A 19,728-nucleotide genomic window follows, 5' to 3' on the forward strand; every position below is an offset into this window, starting at 1 on the left:
TTAAAAACACTTAAGACTCCTGAACAGCTAATCATATGGCAACCCGGACTATTTGCATTGACCCCCCCCCATCCAACCCCATTTTACCTACACTACCGTTAAAACAACATCAAGTTGATCAGATATACAGTGTAGACATTGTTAATTTTGTAAATGACTATTGTAGCTGGAAACGGCAGATTTTTGCAATTATGTTAGCACAGCGGAAAACTGTTGTCCTGATTTAAGGAAGCAATAAAACTGGCCTTCTTTAGACTAGTTGAGTATCTGGAGCATCAGCATTTGTGTGTTCAATTACAGGCTCAAAATAACCAGAAACAAAGAACTTTCTTCTGAAACTCATCAGTCTATTCTTGTTCTGAGAAATCAAGGCTATTCCATGTGAGAAATTGCCAAGAAACTGAAGATCTCGTACAACGCTGTGCACTACTCCCTTCACAGAACAGCGCAAACTGGCTCTAACCAGAATAGAAAGAGGAGTGGGAGGCCCCGGTGCACAGCAAGAGGACAAGTACATTCGAGTGTCTAGTTTGAGAAACAGATGCCTCACAAGTCCTCAAATGGCAGCTTCATTAAAAACACCAGTCTCAACGTCAACAGTGAAGAGGCAACTCCGGAATGCTGGCCTTCTAGGTAGAGTTCCTCTGTCCAGTGTCTGTGTTCTTTTGCCCATCTTAATCTTTTCTTTTTATTGGCCAGTCTGAAATATGGCTTTTTCTTTGCAACTCTGCCTAGAAGGTCAGCATCCCGGAGTCGCCTCTTCCTGTCTTAACTGCATTGTTGGCTAAGGGCTTGTAAGTAAGCATTTCACTGTAAGGTTTACACCTGTTTTTATTCGGCGCGTTTGACAAATAACATTAGATTTGATGCTCCGGTAATTTGGTGACTAGTAAGTATTTTTTTAAACCTCCTGCTTTGGGCTGAATGTGTCAATATGTAGTTCTCACATGCATAATCTATGAGCAGAATTACTTACCTCAATTAGCTAGACATGAAATCCCTAGTTTGAAAGCAATGGTTTTCTGAAAGCTGTGCAGTGCTATTTTCCCTACATTTACTCCCCACGTTGGCCAGCCCCTAGCAATTTGAGTTTGTCACTGAGCTTCAGTCCCTCACCATTTGAGTGACAACTAGCAAGATGCACAAACAGTAGAGCGAGAGAAATTACGTGGTGCACATATCCCTACTGGATCGTGGAAATGTATCATGGCGCCGGAGAAGATGGCTGACGTTTTACGTGCTCCTAACCACCTTTGTTTTTTTTTTGTTTTTTTTGCGTTGTTTAACTTATTTTTTTACTTATTCTGTACATAATGTTGCTGCTACGTCTCTTATGACCAAAAATAATTCTGGACATCAGAACAGCGATTACTCTCCACGAACTGGCAGAAGCTTTTTTTCTTCCTTTAACGAGTCCAACGTGAAGGACATACTGCTTTCCCGGGAACAGACCCAAATCCCTGTCATTTGTGTGAAGAGAAGACGGAGAAAACCTGACGGAGGTCGGGCTGCCTTCTGAGAATTCGTAGGCGATCAAATAAACCCCCACTGCCTTCCGTTCTACTAGCTAACATGCAATCATTGGAAAATAAAGTCGATGACCTACGAGGAAGATTAAACTACCAACGGGACATTAAAAATGGTAATATCTTATGCTTCACGGCGTTGTGGCTGAACGGCGACATTATCAACATACAGCTGGCTGGTTATACACTGTATTGGCAGGATAGAACAGCGGCGTCTGGTAAGACAATTGGGGGCGGACTATCTATATTTGTAAACAACAGCTGGTGCACGATAACTAAGGAAGTCTCAAGATTTTGTATCTCATGATAAGCTGTAGACCACACTATCTACCTAGATAGTTTATTTGTTATTTTCTTAGCTGTCTACATACCACCATAGACCGATGCTGGCACTAAGACCTCAGTCAATGAGCTGTATTCCGCCATAAGCAAACAGGAAAGGCTCATCCAGAGGTGGTGCTCCTAGTGGCCGGGGACTTAATGCAGGGAAACTTAAATCCGTTTTTCCACATTTCTATCAGCATGTTAACTGTGCAACCAGAGGGAAAAAAACCTCTAGACCACCTTTTATTCCACACACAGAGATGAGGACAAAGTTCTCCTCGCTCTTCATTTGTCAAATCTGACCATTATTCTATCCTCGAGATTCCTGCTTACAAGCAAAAATTAAAGCAGGAAGCACCAGTGACTCAGTCAATAAAAAAGTGGTCGGATGAAGCAGATGCTAAGCTACTGGACTGTTTTGCTAGCACAGACTGGAATATGTTCTGGGATTCTTCTGACGGCATTAAGAAGTACACCACATCAGTCATTGGCTTCATCAGTAAGTGCATCGTCCCCACAGTGACCGTACGTACATACCCCAACCAGAAGCCATGGATTACAGGCAAAATCTGCACTGAGCTAAAGGCCAGAGCTGCTGCTTTCAAGGAGCGGGACTCTAACCCGGAAGCTTATAAGAAATCCCACTATACCCTCCGACTAACCATAAAACAGGCAAAGCGTCAATACAGAACTAAGATGGAATCGTACTATACCAACATGTTTTAAGCATACCACCATAGTGCCTGTGCCCAAGAACACTAAGGTAACCTGCCTAAATGACTACCGACCCGTAGCACTCACGTCTGTAGCCATGAAATGCTTTGAAAGGCTGGTCATGGCTCACAACACCATTATCCCAGAAACCCTAGACCCACTCCAATTTGCATACCGCCCTAACAGATCCACAGATGATGCAATCTCTATTGCACTCCACACTGCCCTTTCCCACCTGGACAAAATGAACACCTATGTGAGAATGCTATTCATTAACTACTACTCAGTGTTCAACACCATAGTGCCCTCAAAGCTCATCAATATTCTAAGGACCCTGGGACTAAACAACTCCCTTTGCAACTGGATCCTGGACTTCCTGACGGGCCGCCCCCCGGGCGGTAAGGGTAGGTAACAACACATCCGCCACGCTGATCCTCAACACAGGGGCCCCTCAGGGTTGCGTGCTCAGTCCCCTCCTGTACTCCCTGTTCACTCATGACTAGGTAGGTCTGATCACCGACAACGATGAGACAGCCTATAGGGAGGAGGTCAGAGACCTGGCCGTGTGGTGCCAGGACAACAACCTCTCCCTCAACGGGATCAAGACAAAGGAGATGATTGTGGACTACAGGAAAAGGACGACCAAGCACTTCCCCATTCTCATCGACGGTGCTGTAGTGGAGCAGGTTGAGAGCAGTAAGTTCCCTGGTGTCCACATCACCAACAAACTAACATGGTCCAAGCACACCAAGACAGTTGTGAAGAGGGCACGACAAAACCTACCCCCCCAGGAGACTGAAAAGATTTGGCATGGATCCTCAGATCCTCAAAAAGTTCTACAGCTGCACCATCGAGAGCATCCTGACTGGTTGCATCACTGCCTGGTATGGCAACTGCTCGGCCTCCGACCGCAAGGCACTACAGAGGGTAGTGCGTTCAGCCCAGTACATCACTGGGGCCAAGCTTCCTGCCATCCAGGACATTTATACCAGGCGGTGTCAGAGGAAAGCCCTAAAAATTGTCAAAGACTCCAGCCGCCCTAGTCATAGACTGTTCTCTCTGCTTCTGCACTGCAAGCGGTACTGGAGCACCAAGTCTAGTTCCAAGTTGTTAACAGCTTCAACCCCCAAGCCATAAGACTCCTGAACATCTAATCAAATGGCTACCCAGACTATTTGCATTGCCCCCCCCCACCCCTTCTTTTACACCGCTGCTACTCTCTGTTATTATCTATGCATAGTCACTTTAATAACTCTACCTACATGTACATATTACCGTGACTAACCGGTGCCCCCGCACATTGACTCTGTACCGTTACCCACTGTATATAGTCTCGCTGTTGTTATTTTACTGCTGCTCTTTAATTACTTGTTACTTTTATTTCTTATTTGTATTTTTTAAACTGCATTGTTGGTTAGGGGCTTGTCAGTGAGCATTTCACTAAGGTCAACACCTGTTTTTATTTGGCGCATGTGACTATTAAAATTAGATTTGATTTTGATTTGATTTGTGATGTAACACGCAATTTTCTGTGACCACTTTTAGCTTGTGGGTGCTACTTTCAGAACTACTGGCTAAAGAGTATACAAAAGTACTGTAGAATATCTTTAAACAAACTCCCGCACTTTCACGTGCAGCTCTGTCCCTAGCCAGCTGTACTGGCTGACTCAGTAAGCGGAGAAGAATGTTAACAACCGCCTCAGGAATGCGGAATTCTCCAGGAGTTCTTTGGTAGTAATGTAAGGGGAGGCCTACAGAGAGGGATCTCAGTAGAGACAAGGTGCAAGTACTACACCCCCCCCTCCCATTCCTTATATAACACAATACTGTTGGCCATAGCTTTATGAGTGTGTTCTGTAGGGAATAGGGAGACATTTTGGACACAGATACAATGGTGGTATCCAAAATAAGACCAGTATGACCCAGAACATTTTCAAAACCTTCAATGCCAATACAGGAAAGGCTTTCTACTAGAGTACCAAAACCAGGGTTGTCGTGGCGTGTTTTGGTTTTATAGACATGGCTCCCTCTCTCTGTCAGTCAGAGGTTGGTTGCACCTCAATTGGGGAGGATGGGCTCGTGGTAATGACGGGAATGGAATAAATGGTCTGTTATCAAATACAGTGAGGGAAAAAAGTGAGGGAAAAAAGTATTTGTTCCCCTGCTGATTTTTGTACGTTTGCCCACTGACAAAGAAATGATAAGTCTATAATTTTAAGGGTAGGTTTATTTGAACAGTGAGAGACAGAATAACAACAAAAAAATCCAGAAAAACGCATGTCAAAAATGTTATAAATTGATTTGCATTTTAATGAGGGAAATAAGTATTTGACCCCCTCTCAATCAGAAAGATTTCTGGCTCCCAGGTGTCTTTTATACAGGTAATGAGCTGAGATTAGGAGCACACTCTTAAAGGGAGTGCTCCTAATCTCAGCTGTTACCTGTATAAAAGACACCTGTCCACAGAAGCAATCAACGAGTCAGATTCCAAACTCTCCACCATGGCCAAGACCAAAGAGCTCTCCAAGGATGTCAGGGACAAGATTGTAGACCTACACAAGGCTGGAATGGGCTACAAGACCATCGCCAAGCAGCTTGGTGAGAAGGTGACAACAGTTGGTGCGATTATTCGCAAATGGAAGAAACACAAAAGAACTGTCAATCTCCCTCGGCCTGGGGCTCCATGCAAGATCTCACCTCGTGGAGTTGCAATGATCATGAGAACGGTGAGGAATCAGCCCAGAACTACACGGGAGGATCTTGTCAATGATCTCAAAGCAGCTGGGACCATAGTCGCCAAGAAAACAATTGGTAACACACTACGCCGTGAAGGACTGAAATCCTGCAGCGACCGCAAGGTCTCCCTGCTCAAGAATACATGCCCGTCTGAAGTTTGCCAATGAACATCTGAATGATTCAGAGGACAACTGTGTGAAAGTGTTGTGGTCAGACGAGACCAAAATTGAGCTCTTTGGCATCAACTCAACTCGCCGTGTTTGGAGGAGGAGGAATGCTGCCTATGACCCCAAGAAAACCATCCCCACCGTCAAACATGGAGGTGGAAACATTATGCTTTGGGGATGTTTTTCTGCTAAGGGGACAGGACAAATTCACTGCATCAAAGGGACAATGGACAGGGCCATGTACTGTCAAATCTTGGGTGAGAACCTTTTTCCCTCAGCCAGGGCATTGAAAACGGGTCGTGGATGGGTATTCTAGCATGACAATGACCCAAAACACACGGCCAAGGCAACAAAGGAGTGGCTCAAGAAGAAGCACATTAAGGTCCTGGAGTGGCCTAGCCAGTCTCCAGACCTTAATCCAATAGAAAATCTGTGGAGGGAGCTGAAGGTTCGAGTTGCCAAACATCAGCCTCGAAACCTTAATGACTTGGAGAAGATCTGCAAAGAGGAGTGGGACAAAATCCCTCCTGAGATGTGTGCAAACCTGGTGGCCAACTACAAGAAACGTCTGACCTCTGTGATTGCCAACAAGGGTTTTGCCACCAAGTACTAAGTCATGTTTTGCAGATTGGTCAAATACTTATTTCCCTCATTAAAATGCAAATCAATTTATAACATTTTTGACATGCGTTTTTCTGGATTTTTTTGTTCTTATTCTGTCTCTCACTGTTCAAATAAACCTACCATTAAAATTATAGACTGATCATTTCTTTGTCAGTGGGCAAACGTACAAAATTAGCAGGGGATCAAATACTGTTTTCCCTCACTATACATCAAACACGTGGTTTCCATTTGTTTGATTCCATTCGCTCCATTCCAGCCATTATTATGAGCCCTCCCATCAGCAGCCTCCTGGGCTGTCAGTACTCAGAATGGTATGCGAGTTAGTTCAGATTTGGAGTACGTTCAGGGAAAGTGCATAGTGTTTTTATCAGAAGTGTTCCCAACAACAAGTACCTGAACATCACAGTCCTTTCCCAAAACTGCACTTCTCCAGCTGGACTCACGTCCTTCACCCTTTCTCATCTTATCGCTTTCTCTTCTCTTCTCCTCTGTTCTCTCCTCTGATACACAAACCAGCTGTGCATCTCCATTCAGTAAACAGTCTGGGATAGAGAGGGAGAGGAGGAGGGGAGAATGCAGCTGCTGGACGTGTCCTACTGCTGCACACGCACGTGTGCACACACTCACTCAGATAGACAGAGACAGCTACCCCCTCCACCCCCATTCACTTGGCCCACCTCCTACCCCCCACCTTCCCTCTGTCTGGGCCGAGAGGAGAGAAGGAGCCAGGATGTTCCTGTCAGTGTCTGTCTCCGTGTTGGGTTTAGGAAAGCTGATCTGCGGATGTTTGCTCTTGACTCCCTGGCCTCTCTCTGCCTCTCTGCCTCTCTCTGCCTCCCTGGCGCCTCTCTGCCTCCCTGGCCTCTCTCTGCCTCTCTGCCTCTCTGCCTCCCTGGCCTCTCTCTGCCTCCCTGGCCTCTCTCTGCCTCCCTGGCCTCTCTCTGCCTCTCCCTGGCCTCTCTCTGCCTCTCTGCCTCCCTGGCCTCTCTCGGCCTCTCTGCCTCTCTCTGCCTCTCTCTGCCTCCCTGGCCTCTCTCTGCCTCTCTCTGCCTCCCTGGCCTCTCTCTGCCTCTATCTCTCTGTCACCACCTCTGTTCTCCCTCCTTTGGTCCTTCTCACCTCGCGCTGGTCTCTACACTTATGTGTTGATCACTCATAATGCGCTGTGATCAGTTAGTTCTTTTTCTGGTGATTCAAGGGGAAGAAATGACAGATTATTTCACAAAGAATCATCTGCACAAACATTCTTCTGTACTCTCTTGGCAGTCATGGTTCTGCTTTGTCTTTTGTAAAGTGTGTGTGTGTGTGTGTGCGTGCGTGCGTGCGTGCGTGCGCGCACATGTACGAGAGACCAGGAGATACTGAGTAAAAACAAGGGGAAAAAACGAGACGGAGAGAGGAAAAGAGGAAAAGAGAGAGGAGACTGTCAGGAGAGAGTGAGACAGAGAGCGAAAGAGAATCCTCCATAATCCCAGTTCTGGTAATTGTGGCCACATGTTTATCCACACAAGCTAGTGTTTAGCCATGTCCTCTCTCTCGGAGTGTCTGTCTCAAAGCACAACTCTGCAGTCCTAACCAACTACAGCAAAGTAATGTGTCTTGTTTAACTAATAGGAATCATACGTATATTCAGTACCTTTCAGGCCCCTAACCTAACCACTGATTCAGGGTCAGATATTACATTAACCCCCTAAAGGTTAAGATTAGGATTGGAGGTAGGCCAATCTGATCTTAGATCTGAACCCATCTCCCCCAACCAATCAGTCATCTATGGCTTGTCCCAACTGACTCCCCTATCTTGTACAGTGCAACCTTTGACTCTCCTACTCTACTATTCTGTACCCCTCATCAGTCACCCACATAACTGCTGCCTACACTATCACTCCACATCTCCCTCCTCTCTTCAGTCTCCTCTTCATATCCATGCTTTAACTCTGTTATAGCCACCAACCCGCTGTTCCTGCACCTCGCAGCCTGCCTGTCTACCTCTGTCTGTCTGTGTGTCTACTCTGTCTGTATGCCTATCCTTGTGTCAGTCTGTCTGTCTGTATGTGAGTGATCCACTCTGGCTCTCTGGCATTCCTCTGCCTCGGGCCCTCAAGGCTTTGGCTTTCCCTGGTCTTTTTTTCTGGTCCGTATGTTCAGATGGAACCAATATGCTGCCTTCATCAGGATCAGCGCTTGGCACTGTTAGCAATTAGCTATGGAGGGAAGACTGGAGGAGGGGAGGCTGGCTAAGGGAAACACATGGAGAGAAATGAGAGGAATCTGTGTAGACTGTGAAGCTATGTAGAGCCCAGGCTGCATGATTTAGGCCCCCTGGCCACCAGTCAGACTGAGGCCTGCAGCACACAAACAGGGACTGAGATGAGTTATCAGCTCGTCAAAGATGACACACACGCACGCACACACACAAGCATGTACACGCTATATGCACACACACGATATGCACACACACACATTACACTTGAGGAGGTGTCAATCCCTCTAGCAGACAGACTGACAAGCCCGGACCCCTTGTCTCTGACACCCCCGCTGGGTCGTCACAGACACACACAGCGATAGGGTTGAGCAACACGTCAGCAAGTCTGTGTGTCAAACACTTTTCTAAAAGGTAGAGCGGTCTGAAAAGGGATTGCAACACAACAATGCTGCCACTGTCTGTCCGTCTGTTCGTTTGGCTTGGGCGGAATCCAGACTGTCATACCTTCATACAGACCTTGTGACATTCCAGGATATTCGGTAATACCGGCACTGAACACAAGGGCCACTATTTTTAAACCCCACTGAGCCACTGTAATCCGAAGGTTAGCAATGCGAATGTAACCGATGTGAAATGGCTAGTTAGTTAGCGGTGGTGCACGCTAATAACGTTTCAATCAGTGACTCACTCGCTCTGAGACTTGAAGTAGGGTTTCCCCTTGCGTTGCAAGGGCCGTGGCCTTTGGGGCGCGATGGTTAACGATGCTTTGTGGGGTGTCAGTTGTTGATGTGTGCAAGGGTCCCTGGTTCGAGCCCGGGTTGGGGTGAAGAGAGGGACGGAACCTACACTGTTACATTGATGCTGTTGACCCGGAGCATTGGTTGCTGCGGAAAAGGAGGAGGTCAAAGGGGGGGTGAGTGTAGCCGATGTGAAATGGCTAGTTAGTTAGCGGTGGTGCGCGCTAATAGCGTTTCAATCAGTGACGTCACTCGCTCTGAGACTTGAAGTAGGGTTTCCCCTTGCGTTGCAAGGGCCACGGCTTTTGTAGCGCGATGGGTAACGATGCTTCGTGGGGTGTCAGTTGTTGATGTGTGCAAGGGTCCCTGGTTTGAGCCCGGGTTGGGGCGAAGAAAGGGACAGAACCTACACTGTTACACGAACAAGTACATGTAAAATCCCACAGGGAATGCTAACTAAATGCTAATGACCGCATTTTATACAGTTTCTGACTTAAACTATTTTCAGGACAGACATCCCAGCTCACAAAACAAATATTAGACAGCAAGGCTCTTGTTCCAGGAGGGGATTCTCTGCTACTACCAAGCAAAGCTTGATTTTGGAAGAAGCTAGCCACTTAGCTATATACAGTTGCTAACTAGCTACTAAATTAGCAAACCAAATGCGCAACTGCGGAGCATTTAGCACATTTTAGAATGTTAACGTAATGGTTATATAGATGCAGTGCCTTCGGAAAGTATTCAGACCCCTTGACTTTTTCCACATTTTGTTACGTTATAGACTTATTCTAAAATGGACGAAAATCCTCTAATCTACACACAATACCCAATAATGACAAAGTGAAAAAATGTTTTTTATCATTTTTTCCAAATGTATTAAAAATGGAAAAAAAAGGTTCTCTGGTCTGATGAAACCAAGATTCAACCCTTTGGCATTAATGCCAAGCGTCGCATCTGGAGTAAACCTGGCACCATCACTATGGTGAAGTATGGTGGTGGCAGTATCATGATATGGGGATGTTTTTCGGTGACAGGGACTGGGAGACTAGTCAGGATTGAGGCAAAGATGAACGGAGAAAAGTACAGAGAGATCCTTGATAGAAACCTGAAGCGCTTAGGACCTCCGACTGGGGCGAAGGTTCACCTTCCAACAGGACAACGACCCTAAGCACACAACCAAGACAACGCAGTAGTGGCTTCGGGACAAGTCTCTGAATGTCCTTGAGTGGCCCAACCAGAGCCCGGACTTGAACCTGATCGAAGATCTCTGGAGAGACCTGAAAATAGCTATGCAGCAATGCTCCCCATCCAACCTGACAGAGCTTGAGAGGATCTGCAAAGAATAATGGGAGAAACTCCCCAAATACAGGTGTGCCAAGCTTCATACCCAAGAAGACTCAATGCTGTAATCGCTGCCAAAGATGCTTCAACAAAGTACTGAGTAAAGTGTCTGAATACTTATGTAAATGTGATATTTCAGTTTTTATTTTGAATAAATTAGCAAACATTTCGAAACCTGTTGTTGCTTTTTTTAGTAAAGGGTATTGTGTGTAGATTGATGAGGGAAAACATATATTTTATACATTTTAGAATAAAGCTGTAACGTAACAAAATGTGAAAAAAGTAAAGAGGTCTAAGTACTTTCCGAAGGCACTATATCTAGCTGGCAAACATTTTAGTTGTGAATTCCATGCTGTAATTAGATCACCTGGTACATGTTGCACAACAGTGTGTGACTCACAAGGCTCCGGTCTCTTATCTCTTGTTGTGTGCTGGTAAACCAACACCACGTGACTGGGGACTATTATCTGACAGTTGTAATGATAGAACGTTTTCTTTATCTCCTAATTTATTGAACAAGTTGACTGCATGTATTTACTTAGAAAGGTAGCTACAAATATTCAAAAGTATTAAAAAAAGTTGAAATACTATTGACCGTTTTGAAAACCATCCCATGGCTATTTCCAAATACCCCGGTATACCGCCCAAGTCTACTGTCCATATGTCTCTGTCTGTCTGTCTGTCTATGAGGTATATGAGGAGTTTCCGAGCCGCTCTCCTGAGAAGGAATACACCATGGTATATAACTGTCTGTTTGATTAATAAACTAGACTCATGTGAAACCCCTACCCACCTGCTTTCTGGTGTTTGCCTGTGAGATTCCGTTGAGCACTGACGTGTGTGTGTGCATGCGTATGTGAGTGCGTACTGGTGCATTCGTGTGTGTGTATCCAAGTATACAGGAAGGTATCAGACCCACCTTCAGATGGGCTGGGCTGGGCTGGGCTTATATACACACACACACACACACACACACACTACTCCAACATTCCAGTTTCCCAGATGAGGACAGTCACCCCCTCATTCTTTCATCCCTGTAAATCATCAGAGGAGAGGAGCCATTTCCTCCTGTTTTCAAATGTTTACAGCAGACATGAACACAGGCTTCTGTGATGTTGTCATGGTGAGGTCACAAATGCACAGTGAGATTCTGTTCAGCAGTCCGTATAAAATGACCTTTGTCTCTGACTGGAACACGCACACACACACATACATACACACACACATACACATACACATACACACACACCCCTCCATGCTGATAGTATAGCCCTGGGACAAACCCACCTGCACAAACTTCACATAAAGAACAGTCACCGGTAAGTACTGTATCTTATCTTATCTTAGCTTGGGTCCAGTCTATTGCTGCAGACAACTTGTCATTCTCAGGTATGACCACTAGAAGGAAGTAGGCTTAAGAAGAAACAGACTGGCACCCAGGCTAATTTAATCTATTTAGGATTATCTTAGCCCAGTTCCTCTATTCCTGTGTCTAGTTGTCCTGCTCTTCAGAGTCTCTAAGGGTATTTTCAGTCTTTCAGTCCCTTTCAGACAATTTTGTGAACTCTGTACGGTTCCATTATTATTATTTTTCTTCAGTGTTAACACTCCAAAGAAACACTCAAAAGAGCCCCCGGCGCGAACCGAACTGAGACCATCTCGAGAGGTGGTCTGAGTTCGGTTCGCTTGAATTTCACAGCCCGGTTCCCTTTTTTTAGGACAGTGTGAAGGCAAAGCTCCCCAGGTTCGCTTGTCATTCTTCCCCCACCACACACTAGACTACTGCAACACTGTTTCCCTTGCCATAAACCTTTACATTGGTGCCACAAAAGAGAGATGTGCAGGTTCACAAACAAAATGTGTGCTGTTTTTGGTTCAGTTTATTTGTTTATATGTGATCTATAGGCTAAGAGAGCTGTTAATTGATTGTGGGGTTTGAATAGTGAGAAGACAATATATTTGGTGACATCACAACACAGGGTACAACATCTATTCCAGCTCTTAAAGGGGCAGTAGCCTACCTTGGGTGTAGAATGTTTATAATTACTGCATTATTTATTCTGCAGTTATTCTATTACCAACTGGAGGTAAATCTAGCTATCCGATAACGCGTTCTGATTGAATGGCTTGTCCTGCACTTTTGTAAAAACCCAGAGTGCATGTTGGAAAAAGATCTTGGTTCCTTTCTAAACCTAGCAATGTGAATGCAAAGAAGACTCGGTCCACAAAATAGTTGACGTGAACTGTCAAAAGAGTTGAGTCCTCATTCAAAGGCAAGGGCAGTGTGAATACAAAGGGAAAACACCTTGATAGGGTCTCTGGAAAAAGGCAGATCTTTATCCTTCTGAATGTCTTCTGACTGAGCCTCCGAGACAAGTAAAAGGAGATTAGTATAGCTCTACATCCTCACTGCACTGATTCCAGCCTACCCCAACCTACCTACCTACCTACCCCTTACCCTCCCTGCCCCTTTCTCTCCATGCCCCTTTCCCTCCATGCCCCCCCCCCCCCCCATGTTAGAGCAAACATGTTTAGTCTGTGTGATACTACAAAGACCAATGAGAACTGCTGTCAATGAGGGGCTTTGAGGACAGAAATACTGCAGAGCCCAGTGAGTGAGACTGAGGAGTGAGGGACTCTTTGTGGAGCGCCAGCCAGCCTCGGAGGAAGAGAGGCGGCCTCTGTTCCCCTGTAGCAACCCCAAACACCTCCCACGTGTGTGTGTGTGTGTGTGTGCATACGCACGTGTATGGTGAGGTGTGCTCACTGGTCACCCAGTACAACCGGTAGGCCAGGGCCAGATTTCTGTAGAATGGGCCAGTTGTCCCTGCTGACCCCTAGCCACTCCCAGATCTGCCTGACACAGAGCAGAGTATGACCTGCCTGACATGGGGAAAGATGGGGCAGCAGGGGACAGTGTGATAGTGGATAGTGTCAGAGAATTGAGTTGGACTGATGGATCCAACAGACATATAGATTGGATTTGAATGCTAAGGTCGATTTCAATTATTCGTTTTTAACATGTGTTATTGGCATCAAGCCTTCACCCAAATGCTTTGTGCAGTCTAATAGTAGGATGTCTATATATCCAGTACATGGGTCCATCCACAGGCCATCATTACCAGCCTGCACTCAACTACTAAGCAGATCTAAAACAAACTCTTTAACCTCAATACAAAATGGAAAAAGAAAATAAATCACTCAAAAGACCATAAGAACTAATTATTGCTTGTTTTATACTTTATCTCCACTGTAAATATCCTGGTGAGTGGATGTCAGTTGGCTGAGAGTGCGGTGTCAGTGTGGTCGGCTTGCTTAACCGCCTGGCCTCTGGGGGTGCTCCAGAGGTTTTCACCATGATGGATCTGCTGGAGAACCGTCAGGGGAGAAACGTTGCGGTTGCCCCCTGATGACAACCATACTGCCTAAGGCTGCAGCAGCTGGATATAGTGACTAGGATTCTCTCTGTACTCTCATTTTCTCTCTCTGTTCATCTCTCTATTTTTGTGTCTCTCTTGCTTGCCTGTTCTCTCTTTTTTTCTGTCCTATTTTTCTCCATCTCGCTTGCTCTGTCTCCCTCTCTCCGTTTCGCTTGCTCTGTCTCCCTCTCTCCGTTTCACTTCCAGTCTCCCTCTCTCCGTTTCACTTCCAGTCTCCCTCTCTCCGTTTCACTTCGTCTCCCTCTCTCCGTTTCACTTCGTCTCCCTCTCTCCGTTTCACTTCCAGTCTCCCTCTCTCCGTTTCACTTGCTCAGTCTCCCTCTCTCCGTTTCGCTTGCTCTGTCTCCCTCTCTCCGTTTCGCTTGCTCTGTCTCCCTCTCTCCGTTTCGCTTGCTCTGTCTCCCTCTCTCCGTTTCGCTTGCTCTGTCTCCCTCTCTCCGTTTCGCTTGCTCTGTCTCCCTCTCTCCGTTTCGCTTGCTCTGTCTCCCTCTCTCCGTTTCGCTTGCTCTGTCTCCCTCTCTCCGTTTCGCTTGCTCTGTCTCCCTCTCTCCATTTCGCTCGCTCCCTGGGTTGCTCTCTGTCCCCTTCTGTCTTTTGCTCCTTCTCTCTGTCCTTTCCCTTCTACCCCTCTCTCTCCCACCCCTCCCTCTTAGCGCCTTCCCCTCTCCATCTCTACAGAGTGGTTCAGTTGGTCATGGTAGTGGTAGTCAGGACTGTGGATGTAAAGGGATCTTGGTCTGCCTTGGCTCTGGCTGTGGTTTCTCCATTGGCGGGGCTCTCTGTGGTGTGATGTGGTGAGGACTAGTGTTTCTCACACCAGCCAGCCAGCCTGAAGACTGTTCTCTGTTCTTCCAGGCTTCACCACTACAGGGTTGTAATAGTTTGTGGATGGAATGACTGGAACTGAGAAAAAAGTGTCTAAACGGGAAGGAGGGAGGGATGGATTGAGAGGGAGAGAGAGACTGGGGCCAGATATAGTCCTTGTGGTCACAGGCTAAACAAAACTTCCAGATGGAAGAAAAAATTGTCCTTTTTTTTCTCTTGCTTGTCTCCTCCGCATTTCCTGTTTGTCAATATTTCATTGATACTGTTGCACATCTGTGTGCCCCTGTCCTTGACATATTATCAGATAGCACTGTATCTTTCAGAGTAACTGTTGTGTTTGTCTACAGTGTTGTGTGTACAGTATGTGTATTTTGTGTCTTCACATTTGTCTCTTAATGATATACCGTTTTGCCCGCTTGGTCTAGGGTCCAGAGATGTACGATGCATTCTGATGTCATATGTTATGCTTCATATTTTAAAGAAGCACTCCAGCTATTTTTAAACTTTTCCTGTTGAAAAACAACATCTGGAGGGAGAGAGGGAGAGAGAGAGATGGAAAGTGGTGTTGGGGAAAAACATACGACATTATAAAGTCCTTGTACACCAACAACAAGTGTGCGGTTGGTCACATAACTGTTTCAATTTAAAAATCCTTGCAGAGCTTTGCAAAAATGGATACCGCGAAGGCTGTGAGAAGTTTTACACTTCTAGTTGGATTACTAGGTCATTATAGGTCATGCTCTCTCTCCTGACAATCCTTTTTCTTAGATGACACATTCCACACACACATGCACATGCACGACTACACACACGCACACACAGTCCGGGTCCTGCAGACTGTTCTAGTGCAGCTTAAGCCCCACCCTCTTCAACATATATATCAACGAATTTGGCGAGGGCACTAGAACAGTCTGCAGCACCCGGCCTCACCCTACTAGAATCTGAAGTCAAATGTCTACTGTTTGCTGATGATCTGGTGCTTCTGTCCCCAACCAAGGAGGGCCTACAGCAGCACCTAGATCTTCTGCACAGATTCTGTCAGACTTGGGCCCTGATAGTAAAGCTCAGTAAGACCATGAATACAAATAGCATCTAGACATTGTTGCCCTAGAGCACAGAAAAAACTATACATACCTCGGCCTAAACATCAGAGTCACCGGTAACTTCCACAAAGCTGTGAACGATCTGAGAAAGGCAAGAAGGGACATACCAATTAGGATCTGGCTAAAAATGCTTGAATCAGTTATAGAACCCATTGTCCTTTATGGTTGTGAGGCCTGGGGTCCGCTCACCAACCAAATTGAGACTCTGCATGCAGAATTCTGCAAAAATATCCTCAGTGTACAACGTAAAATACCAAATAATGCATGCAGATCAGAATTAGCCGATACCCGCTAATTAGCAAAATCCAGAAAAGAGCCGTTAAATTCTACAACCACCTAAATGGAAGCGATTCCCAAACCTTACTTAACAAAGCCATCACCTACACAGAAATTAACTTGGAGAAGAGCCCCCAAAGCAAGCTGGTCCTGGGGCTCTGTTCACAAACACAAACAGACTCCACAGAGCCCCAGGACAGCAACACTATTAGACCCAACCAAATCATGAGAAAACAAAAAATAATTACTTGACACATTGGAAAGAATTTACAAAAAAACAGAGCAAATTAGAATGCTATTTGGCCCTAAACAGAGAGTACACAGTGGCAGAATACCTGACCGCCGTGACTGACCCAAACTTAAGGAAAGCTTTGACTATGTACATACATAGTCTTGCTATTGAGAAGGTCGCTGTAGGCATGTGCCCTCTGCCCACAAAATGAGGTGGAAACTGAACTGCACTTCCTAACCTCCTGCCAATGTATGACCATGTTTGAGACACATTTCTCTCAGATTACACAGACCCACAAAGAATTCTAAAACAAATCCAATTTCGATAAACTCCCATATCTATTGGGTGAAATACCACAGTGTGCAAGATTTGTGGCCTGTTGCCACAAGAAAATGGCAACCAGTTAAAAACAAACACCTTTGTAAATACAACCTGTATTTGTTTATTTATTTTCCCTTTTGTACTTTAACTATTTGCACATTGTTACAACACTGTATATAGACATAATGACATTTGAAATGTCTCTATTTTGGAACTTGTGTGAGTGTAATATTTACTATTCACTTTTTGTTTATGTTGATCCATTTCACTTGCTTTGGCAATGTAAACATATGTTTCCCATGCCAATAAAACCCATTGAATTAGAGGGTGGGAATGCATACATTGATTATAAGGTGTGTACATGATCCCTGTGGGAATTGAACCCATGACCTTAGCATTGATAACCCCACACTCTTACCAGTTGAGCCACATAGGTACATAGTTTTGTACCACTAAATGCTGTTAGATGTTTAACAGTCTCTCTCTCTCTCTCTCTCTCTGTGTTCTCTCCACAGGTGACGTACCTTGGCAAGGTGACCATCTCAGGGACCCAGTTCCTGTCGGGCTGCACAGAGTCGGCAGTGGTGGGCCTGTGGGACCGCAGGGCGCTGGCCCAGGAAGAGCACCTCCCTGCCAACTCCCTCCTGGAGATCCGCCCCTTCCAGGTGCGCCTGCACCACCTGGACGGGCGGGGCGAGGCCTCGGTCACCATGGACACGTACCAGGTGGCGCGCATCGCCTACTGTACGGCGGACCACTGCACGAGCCCCAATGTGTTCGCCTGGATCTACCGGGAGATCAACGACGACCTGACCTTCCAGATGGATTGCCACGCCGTGGAGTGTGAGAGCAAGCTGGAGGCCAAGAAGCTGGCCCACTCCATGATGGACGCCTTCCGCAAGACCTTCCACAGTATGCGCAGCGATGGACGCATCCACAAGAGCGGCTCCTCGGACGAGTTCGCCACCGACGATTCCGCTCCAGACGACTCCACTCCCGAGGAGGACGGCTGAGCGCCAGGGTTTCCGCCGCCCCCCCCCCCTCCCCCGGTCACAAGCCCGTGAGGGGAGGTGCACAGGGGCAACTGGAGCACTCTCTCTACTCTCTGTCTCTCTCTCTCACTCTACTCTGGTTTAAGGAAAAAACATGGAACTAAAACTGACCGACACACTGACCGCAGACTGAAGGATGACGTGGACGTAGTTTTAAAAAGGGGAAAAAAGGAGGACAACGGAACAACATGAGACCTAACATATGGGGAAGCGAAACTAGTGCTGCCTCTGGATAAATCGGTCCTCAAACATTTGGATAGCCATTGACGCGCCTGATCTGCCCATAAGAGATTAGTGAATAATGGTTAGAAGACAGTTACATTCCCATCCGACGCTGCGGTCTGTCCGTCCGTCTGTCTGCAATGTGCAGAGAGACTCTGCCTCTTTACACCACCTCTCGCCCCACCCCTTCCCGGCCCAATCAAAAGCCCAGATCACTTCCTAAAAATCCCAGGTCACTGCCTCCCGTTCTGATTTTTTAACAACAGCACTATAGAGTAAAGAGTTATGCCTGAAGCGCTGTTAAATGTGTGGTTTCAAAAAGAAAGCCTTGACTAATATATGTGTGGAAGGTTGCCGGGAGAAGGGAGGTCCTGACATATTTATTAGGCCACGAGAGCGTCATCCCTTATCAATCACATTTTATTCCTGTTTTGAAGCATACCAAAAGTGAGTCTTTTAGCTGTGTCTTCTTTGTTGACTTTGTGCCTCACTTCTCACACACCAAGGCTGGTCTCTTAATCCCGCAGTCCCAAACGTTGTGCGTGTGTGTAGTCATGCATGTGCATGTGCGTGTGTGTGGAATGTGTGATCTAAGAAAAAGGATTGTCAGGAGAGAGAGCATGACCGATAAGGGCCTAGTAATCCAACTGGAAGTGTAAAACTTCTCACAGCCGTCCATAAAGAATGCCTGAAGCCTCTTGGCCTGTGCTGAATGTATTATAGGTATGTTGTGCTGCAAGCTCCCTACACCTTTTAGTTACTTTGTTTTTTTAGTACATTTCTTCTACATTGTTAAATGTGGATTAGGTGCAGTTTAGCAAGGGCAGTTTTCTGTACAGACACCTTAAGGTAATGATTATGTCTCGTGGGCTGGATGCGTGTTGAGTTCATGAACAGACACACACAGCTCAGTTTCCCTGTGCTGTCGAAGGGTAAGAGCGGCCATTTTGGGGCAACTGGAAGCCCCCATGACACAAGAGCTCCACCCCACCCCTCTTTCTAACAAGACTCTTTTGAATGGACTGGATGCTGGTACTCACAGTGGGGTGGGTCATGTATTTTGTCTGTTGTGTCTAAAGCCAATTTTATTAAGATGGCTCTGGTCAGTACGTACATATATAAATATATACATTGTATTTGAAACTCATTCAATAAGCTTATGTAAATACAAAAATGAAGTATCCGTTTCCAAATATTACAGCATTAAATGTTGATAGCTATTTTAAATAAACAGCGGAAACATCAAAGACAGCACCAGTGTTTTAAAGTCAATTGTGAATATGTAGAGTTCCATAGAACTGGCTGTTAAGCGGGTGTGAGCCCGGGACACAGGGCTTGACATGCCAGGATGACAGGAGGAGAGAATGTTTATAAAGCTGTAGATTACTGTGTCCATGTCTTGTCTGAAGGCTCATGTGCTTTAAATGTCTGGAAATGTTACCATAAGTGTTTTCTATACAGTATTTGCAAAGATAAAGAAACAATCACATATAAACTATTTACCAAGACTGACTGGTGATGCCGACGTGTCTTTTTTCTGTTACGAAAACGTTCATATTGATTCGAGTTGGCTGTGATGTTTTGCCTTCATAACAAATGTTTCTCACAGTACTAGGAATTGTACATGTGGGTGAATATCAATGGCTGTGTATGTATTAGGTTTGTGTACACATACAATATTACAGCCAGAGATTTGCTCCAAACCTAACAATCATTTTGTCTCCATTTCCTACATTCATAGACCGCAAAGCTCTTTCCATTTTTGTGGGGCTCATTCCCTTCAAACACCAGGAATGTGTGGCAGCCATTTTGGTGCCCACATCAGTCTCAAGGTATTTCCATAACGCGGGTGCTTATACCGTTGGCTATCATCACAGAGTTTCTA

The 19,728-nt window shown here is 45.8% G+C and overlaps 1 protein-coding gene across 1 annotated transcript in view; it reads left to right on the forward strand.

Annotated features, from left to right (window-relative positions):
- LOC115206161 (PTB-containing, cubilin and LRP1-interacting protein-like) overlaps window positions 1-19,355 on the forward strand; it is a 37,323-nt gene extending 17,968 nt beyond the window's left edge. The window contains exon 3 of the mRNA XM_029772812.1: window positions 17,085-19,355. Coding sequence (XP_029628672.1) covers window positions 17,085-17,582 — 498 coding nt within the window. The 3' untranslated portion in view covers window positions 17,583-19,355. The remainder of the gene's footprint in view (window positions 1-17,084) is intronic.
- Window positions 19,356-19,728: the final 373 nt, after the last annotated feature.

Source organism: Salmo trutta, chromosome 13 (genome assembly GCF_901001165.1).
Source record: "Salmo trutta chromosome 13, fSalTru1.1, whole genome shotgun sequence".
NCBI classification, from domain to species: domain Eukaryota; kingdom Metazoa; phylum Chordata; class Actinopteri; order Salmoniformes; family Salmonidae; genus Salmo; species Salmo trutta.